This window comes from Gastrolobium bilobum, unplaced genomic scaffold, assembly GCF_033153095.1.
Source record: "Gastrolobium bilobum isolate Gb01-03AN ecotype WA unplaced genomic scaffold, APGP_CSIRO_Gbil_v1 utg1481, whole genome shotgun sequence".
Taxonomy (NCBI): Eukaryota; Viridiplantae; Streptophyta; class Magnoliopsida; order Fabales; family Fabaceae; genus Gastrolobium; species Gastrolobium bilobum.
This window is the reverse complement of record NW_026898629.1, coordinates 2901-11329: the sequence shown is the minus strand read 5'-3', so window position 1 is coordinate 11329 and position 8429 is coordinate 2901. Positions and strand designations below refer to the sequence as shown.

The following is an 8429-nucleotide window of genomic DNA, read 5'->3' as shown; positions in this document are numbered from 1 at the left end:
GGAAACTAAATTTCAATAGAAAAATTTTTTTTGTAAAAATTTCGACGAAAAAATAATTTGGTGACGAAATTTTCGTCTTTTGCAACGTTAAAATTTCGACAAAATTTTGTGACAAAACCAAGTCAAAAACGGGTCAGGTCAGATGTGACCCAATTCAGAAACCAAGTCAGGTCAGATCCAAACTGGTTCTGAACTAGTTCAACAAAATCCAATCCAAGTCAGACCTGACTTGGATCAAATTAAAACGGGTCGGGTCAAAATACCTGACCTATAAAAACCAAGTTGGATCGAGTCGGACAAAAACCTGACCCGACCTGACCCATGCACAGCCCTAATTATGTATAATTGTTTGATTGTATGTTGAAAGGAGTGAAGATGCTTCGAACCTGCAAGCTTTGTAAAAGAAAAGTCCACCTATCTCTTCATTCAGTCAAGATTGTTTCAAGATTGATGGGAAGAGTGGCCAAAGAGTCAACGTTGGTAAAAAAAAATATAAAAATGTCACATGGTATATTTCGGTATACTGTATAGTAAAATATGTATGTAAATAATTCGCTATACGGTGTAGCGAAATATGCTACGTCAAAACCAAAAATATCACGTGTCAGACAGGGAGAATTTCGCTACACAATTTCATCACACAGTGTAGCGAAATTCTCCCTGTCTGTCACGTGGCATTTTTGGTTTTGTGCATTCTGACGCGACATATTTTGCTACACCGTATAAAAAATTATTTGCACACATATTTCGCTACACAGTGTAGCAAAATATGTCACGTGACATTTTGGTAAAATTTACTGTTGACGTGACATTTTGATGTTTTTTTTTTTTTGCCAACAATGTTACTTTGGCCACTGTTCCAGATTGATGCCCGTCACCCCATCCCCATCCCCATCCCCATCCATTCCATTCCCATGTAACCCATGACATCATCAGTTAATAATTTTTAATGATTTAATTGTTTTTTTGATTTCCCTGTTATGATTGACAAAACAAAACACACACAAAAACGGTTAGAACCAGAACTAATCTCTGCAAAAATAAATGAGATTTTTTTTATAACAAATAAATGAGATTTTGGTTTGCTTAAATCTAAAACAAATCGACATTCAAAAAATGATGGTAGCTCAGTTGACGTATGAGAGCTGAGCAAGTGGGGATGAAATTATATATTTGATCTTCCTGAATATCATTTTTAAGAAAAGTTTAATGTCTTAATCTTAAACTCACTCCTAATAAGATTTTCTCTTTTTAAACATAACTGTGTTAATAATAAAAAAAACCGCACGAGTTAAAGTTCTATGGTAATCACATTGCGTTTTGAGCCAAGTCCCGCCTACATGCCATAGGTGACTTGATTGCTGTGGTGTATGTGAATTATGCATGTTTTTGTATACTACAAGGTGCTCTAAGATATTTTCAAATAAGAATAGAAAAAGATCACGAGATTCTTTGCCAAATAGTTAATTATAGGCGCTTCTTGTAAAAGAAATGATTGTAGTGCTATGGCTTTTATCCTATCCTTTGTATAAAATTAAATATGTATAGCAATAATTATAGTCAAATGTTTCTACTTTTATTAGGTCGCATAATCTGTTTTTTTTATCATATTTCTTTCTCCATATCAGTCTTCATGCTTTTTAAAGTTGTTATCTTTTTTTTTTTTGGATAACTTAAAGTTGTTATCTTTGTATCATATGCTACACATTAATTTTTAGTATAAAAAAGGATGCTTTTTTTAGTAGGCAGAGGAGAATCTTTTTGTTTGATGGTTGCTGTCTATGGTCTTCTATATTATCTAAAAAAAATTAACTTTGTTTTTAAAGCTAATTTCTATTATTAGTATTGTAAAGTAAAGGGCCTTAAAAATTAATATTTCTATTTACAAAAAAAATAAAATTAATATTTCTTTTGGATGAAGCTTGGCAACCAAAGCATACTTGTCTTGTTCGTAGTCAGCCTATCTATGTAAGCTAAAATTACGAAATGCTAATAATCAATTACGTGGGTGTTTAACTTATTCATTTTTTTAAAAGAAATTTATCCTAGTTAATTTTTCATTAATTTTTAATATAAATTTATGTCAATTAAAAATTATACTTAAAGCAACATAATAAAATTCATTTGTTAAATTAATATTTAAATTCATGTTTTGAAAATTCAAACATGAAAAATATTGATATGAATTATTTTAACTTTAAAAAGAAAAAAGAAAAAACTTGATACTTTTTTTCTCTCTCTCTTTTTGTAAGAGGACATCAAAGTTATACTAAACAATTTTTCTTAAGAAAACAGCATATTTACATAAAATTAAACTTCACCACATAATCAAATGTGAGAAGTCCTTGGTGGTAAAAAGGCATCCAAGTCATACTATGTGGGGAATGTGAGCATTATGTTACGCGTAAATTATACCATACTTTTTATCCTTGAGAAGATAATAAAAGTGACATCAAAGGAACATCAATAATGCTATAAACTGGACAAGAAGTCATCATTTGCAAGAGAAAACATAAGCAGAGGATATTTATGCATTGAAAACGTCAGAAAAAAGAGGTTCCACTTCAAGATAATAAAACAATTCTTACTAATTTAAAACTAGCTTGAAAAGGTAGCATGCGCAAACCAGGAGAGCAAAAGAAGGTCAAATAAGTTCAAGAAAAGAGAATTTCAGTCATAAGTGAGGTGCAGAATGTATGCAATGCAAGAATAAAAAAACATATCAAGGCTAGATGGTAAAGGATCAGAGAGCCTTACAACCCATAAACTAAACAATACAGGAAAACCATCTTGAACAAATTTTCAAACCAATCAAAATAACTTCATGAGCATAGTTTACTAGAAAAACAAAATTGCACATCATATCAGAATTTCAGAACTGTATGCGGTATAAAATATCTATGCATCAACAGGCAAGACCTTAATGAAAATTTTCATAGGGAAATAACTAACAGAAGGGCGGGAAAACACACGCAAAAAAGAAAAAAAAGAATTCATTTGCTGTGTAATGTATGATATCTGTTAATGATATATATTCCTCGAGTCTGGACTAGTAATTCAACCTCAAACCCTTATGTTTCAGTTTGTACCATTTCAACTACAAGATAACTTTACATCCCCCACACCCCACCACCCAAAAAAAAAAAAAATGGAAAATACCAAAATAAGCGAACAGGCAATGCTGAATGCACATTCATTAAATGTAACATAATTTCCATAGGAAAGATTGTAAAATATCAGTGGAAAAACTACCAATCCAACCATGACAAGCAAACTATACCACATCTCTACCAGTTAAAGCAGAAAAAAATGTGGTCAAAGTATACTGACTTCATGAAAAGCATAGCCCAGAATAAAACACGCTGAAAAATAATTAAGATTACTAACCAAATCCTTTAAAAAAATGACAGTGCGGATGAATCATCTTACAAGGGTGGATATACCCTTACTTGCTCACTCTAGAGACAATCTAATTTTAAAGGTACTTTTTCCAGAACCAAGCATCCCATACTTTGATACAATAAATTGTATAATACATTTTCCCCACAAACATAGTTTATATCCTAGACCAACTATTTTCTCAAGCTGAGTCCATTTGGACTGGTCTAGTGGCTCCATTTGTGACAGAAAAAGTGAATCTGACAAAGAAAGCATTAGAAACAGAAACTGTAAATAAGGGATTGATGAATATACCGTATCTGCATCTGCGCCAATGGTAATTGACGAAGTACTCCGAGTCTCCAACCTAAAACACCAACACATATAACTCAACAATTATACTAACTGGATGCAGGGTAAGTAGGAAAGGATATAATTAACAGCAGAGTTATTTTTGTAATTTCAAGATGTTTTATTTAATCTTCGCAGCTTCTGATTATGGGTAGTATTCTAAGTCAAATTTGTGTATTTAAGAGTTCAGATTTCTAATCTATAAAAGGCTTAAGGATTCCTAATGGGGCTGGGATAATCGTGAGTGTCAACGATTACATTTTGTGAGTTGTTTTTTTGTCAGTTGGTTTCTACTAAGGTGTACCTAGGAAGTTGGAGTTTAATAGCTGTAATTTGGAATTCTTAAGAGTTGAAGGCTGGAAGGTCATGTAATCTGAATTCTGAAAGGCCTTAGCATAGTTGTTAAAAATGAGTTTATACGTTAGGTAAAATCTAAATTTCATAAACTTGTTTTGTTTTAAGAATAAGTGGGCTTAATTATATGGACTTTTTTTTTTTTAATACTTGGCTTGGGGCCATTAATTTATTCAATTTAGACAACAAGAATAACTTGGTTTGGCAACAAAAACAACTAGATTAGAGCTACAAAGTCAATAACATAACCACACAAAAAAACAGTATCAAGCCAAACTGATGATAAGAGTGAGTAGAGTCAAGTCTAGCAGCATAGCCAGCAAGAGTGATTTTTCATTTCAGAGTTAGAACATTTATAGATTAGTACCTACAACATGTACATGTGTTATATTTCATATCACCTAAATAATTTCTTATATGTAATATGTAACCTATGCTACAATTAATAAATTTACAAAGAAATATGAACTATTACGCTCTTTTTGCCCCCTCTTCAATGGAGGGAAATGAAGAAAGGCGAAATGCACTAACCTCAAAGGTGGTGGAGTCAGATTCATCATCCAGTGTTTCCGGAGGTGGGTCTAAAGGTTCTGGGGAATCCAACACTTCGGGCGCAGCATAGACCCTAGTTGAGGAGTGCAGAGGTTTTGGGCTTCTGAACTTCAAGGTTTTACCAGGGACAGTGAGAGAGTATAAAGACGCGAACTTTGGATTGGAACAGAACGGAGAGGAAGAGTTGGACAGAGAAAACGGAGATATTACTTTCTTATTTAATATAGTGGATTTCAGAGATCTTATAATTGATGATATATGAGGAAAAAGATAGATAAACTGATATGGAAATAAAGAAAATGTGTTGCAATTAATTCGGGAGACCCTGAACCTTGTTGAGACTTGCTCCTTTGAAGAGCTAAAAGAGAACACTGACCAAAAAAAAAAAAAAAAAACCAAGAGGATCAGGGGTGCATTTACGTTCACCTATTTTTGTTCGTGGTTTAAGCGACTAACCATCAAAGAGCTGAGCTAGCAAAGTTGTTATGTAATAAGTAATGATGGTTCTTGGATGGAACAAAGTAGAAGGAACCATACAGATATTGTAAAAACATAAAATACTCTGTACCATACAGGTTTAAAACAAGAAAGAGATGTCCAAGTTTTACCACTGTCGCTCTTGCTAACTAATTTGCGGTTAGATATACAATTGTGTAAGCAAAAATTTGAGCAATGAGAACCAAATTGATATAGTTTTAACAATGAACATGGATCATGTGACATACTAACAAATTAAATCGAGCCTTAATAAAACAATAACAACGTCGCCTTATCCCAGAAGGTGGAGTTGACTACATGGATTAAAATCAATGCCATTGGATTCTATAAAAAAATAAAACTTGCAATAAAAAACATTTAAAGAAGGTCTTATTATGATTTCTCAGTCTTCTTCTACCCTGTTATTCAAGAACGGTGAGGATCCAAATCCTTGTTTAATATAATACCCTTTCCATGCCTTCCACAATCAAATCCAGGGGATCCACCAAATAAGTAGGCCATGACATTGGTTGGTATGGTAACAGGGAAACCTCTTTTCGTTATTGACTTAAAATTCTTCAATCTAGTGAAAGGAGAAGACCGACCATACAGTAGAGGAGGAACCATAGACAGAACCTAGGAAAAATCAAACACAGACAAAGAAGTTAGTTCAAAATACAATAAGCAATCAACTATTAATTAATTCAATGGCTTTGGTATTGGATTGACAAAGTAATATACTTACTTGAATGATACGAGGTGATAAGGATACAAACTCTGCACTCTCCATCGCTTCAAACAATTTACTCAGCTTTAGAGACAAATTAGTGGCCTTGGGGAATTTTCCATGGAGCCGAAAATCGCCCAAATCAATATTGACTCTCTCTACAAAGGGAAGTTTCCCCTTCCCCTTAATGAGAAAATCATAAAGATAATAGTTGTCACTATAGCTAAAAGATTGAAGCTTTGGAGTAAAAAGCTCAATTGCAAAGTCTGAATTCTTTGTCATATTGGATATGGTCAAGTTCGTTAGTTGAGGAGCATGGATTTGAAACTTCTGAATATCGCCAATGTAAGAACAATCAATTAGTGAGAGACACCTCAAATTGGGACAACCACCGAAAGGATCATTCTCTTCGACCCAATACTCGAACTCGCATGTATAAAGATGCAAGTGTTGTAGGGAAACAGAATCAAACATTGCACTGTCAGTTGCTATGTATGCCAGGTGGAGGGTGGTGAGGGAGCGACAAACAGAGAGTTGAGGTAGATTCCCAATAAAACATTCAGCAAGGATGCTCAGAGCCTGAATATTCGTTGGTTTAACGTAGTCAATGATGGAATGTACCATGTCCATATCATCATCATCAAAGAAATTGAAAGAATCATGATCGCACACAAGTTTAAGCATGTTGAGATTGTTGGAAGCGTCTTTGCGGGACAACACATGCTGCACGAAACACCTGAAAATGACAGGATCATCGAAGGACGAGCCAAGGAAATCAAGGACGGGGAGGGAAGTCCAAAGGTACCTCCATCGCTTGCTAAGAACACTCATTTGAACTGCTGTTTTTGCTTCCAAAAAAGAAAGTATGTGAAGGATAATTTCATCTGGTAAGTTACTCAATGTGTCCTCCTTCACTTTTCTCTTCTTCTTCTTTGTGTTGATGTTTTCTTCTGTTTCCACCCTCCAACTATCCTCTTCAATTGAAGCCTTCATCTTCCCACAAAAGAACCCAGAAAAGCAAAAAGCTCTACTTTTCTTTCTCATTTTCAATGTAGAGAGCTTTTCTGTATATTCCTTTAGAGTTGCTGTTTATATAGATATTGATTTACGTGGCAAAACTATCTCGTTAATCCTGATTTCAAAAAGATTTGCCAATCTCATCAAATAATTCATAGATATAATGCAGCGAAACTTGTTTATTTAATCAATTTTACGTGATTGTGATATGATTTAATTTTCGGAATCTTTCCTGATTTAAAAATATTAAATTTATGATTTTCAAAAGAAATATTAAATTTATTATCAATAAAATTGATTTTTTTTTTGGTAAATATCAATAAAATTGATTTTGTTATTGAATTTGTTCTTTTAATTTTCGCACAAGAAAATTAAAAATAGATATTATTTTGTAAATCATTTCATAATTATTGTTTTATTTAATAAATAACTATAACATTCAAGATATATACGATATTATTTTCCTAATTTAACTGGTGTCAAATATATATTTGATTTATTTCGATGAAGGGGAAGGATCCCTTTACCACCAAAAAAGTTTACAACTTTTACAACCAATTTAATCACCGTTGATTTCCATCAATCTAACGGTTATAATTTACTGGAAATTAATAAATGTGACACAATAAATGTTATTAATTTTCAATAAATTGTAACCGTTAGATTGACGGAAATTAACGGTGATTAAATTGATTGTAAAAGTTATAAACTTTTTTGGTGGTAAGTGGATCCGTTCCCCGATGATGAATAGGAAACAAATTAATTATCAATAAAACTGATTTGATGATTGAACTTTTTCTTTCCTTTTTTACAAAAAAAAAATTAGTTGATATTACTTAACATCTATTTCGATCCTCTTATTTTTAGTTTATCTTCTCGTTTGGGTAAAACAAGTTTTGAGAAAAAATTCTTATGATGAATTTTTTTTTAATAATAAAGAAAAAAAGCTAAAAATCAAGAGTTGAGAAACTTTTTTTTAAACTTTTATCAATTTTTTTTGAATTGTGTACTTTTTTTTGAAATGAAGAACCGAAATAGAGAAAGAGAACTTTATTTTAAAATGTGCACTTATTAACTTAAAAAATCTATATAACCACCAGATAATTTTTGATTTTTGATTTTTTTTAACTGATTGACTTGGATACTCGATTAATAATGTTATCTCATCATTGGGTCAAGAGTTGACCCCTCATGGATGCAACTCTTGCAATATTTTGCAAAAAATTACAAAAGGGAAAAGAGTTTGTCATTTTAAATGACAGAAAGTTATGTCATTTTAAGAGAGATACAGACACATAAAATTTGAATTTTAAATTAAAAAAATCACCCACTTTTTTTCTTCCATTATTTCCGTTTTTCTGTGTCTATCTCTCTCCTAAAATGACATAAAACCTTTGCAAAAAATTACAAAATCAGTTTAAGTTAAAAATCGGCCAAACCCAGTTTACAGGCAGTTAATAGATCCAATTAGAGATTTGGTTTCCGGTTGAATCAGTAGGATCAGTCGATCCGGTTCGGTTTGGATGTTTTTTGGATTGCTCTACTGGTTTCCGGGATTTTGCCCCGACTATGT

At 32.5% G+C, this 8429-nt stretch overlaps 1 protein-coding gene across 1 annotated transcript; it reads right to left on the bottom strand.

Moving 5' to 3' along the window:
* Nucleotides 1-5538: 5538 nt before the first annotated feature.
* On the bottom strand, nt 5539-6883 carry LOC133317770 (putative FBD-associated F-box protein At5g22720). Its single transcript, XM_061519648.1, has 2 exons — nt 5858-6883; nt 5539-5748 (listed from the first exon to the last, which is right to left on the bottom strand). Exons 1-2 carry the CDS (start codon nt 6881-6883, stop codon nt 5539-5541), a joined length of 1236 nt encoding a protein of 411 aa, XP_061375632.1.
* Nucleotides 6884-8429: the final 1546 nt, after the last annotated feature.

Coding starts and splice junctions, on each gene's coding strand:
- LOC133317770 (XM_061519648.1), bottom strand. CDS start 6,883: ATGAGAAAGAAAAGTAGAGCTTTTTGCTTTTCTGGGTTCTTTTGTGGG. Junction 5,749..5,857: donor TATCACCTCGTATCATTCAA/GTAAGTATATTA, acceptor GATTTTTCCTAG/GTTCTGTCTATGGTTCCTCC.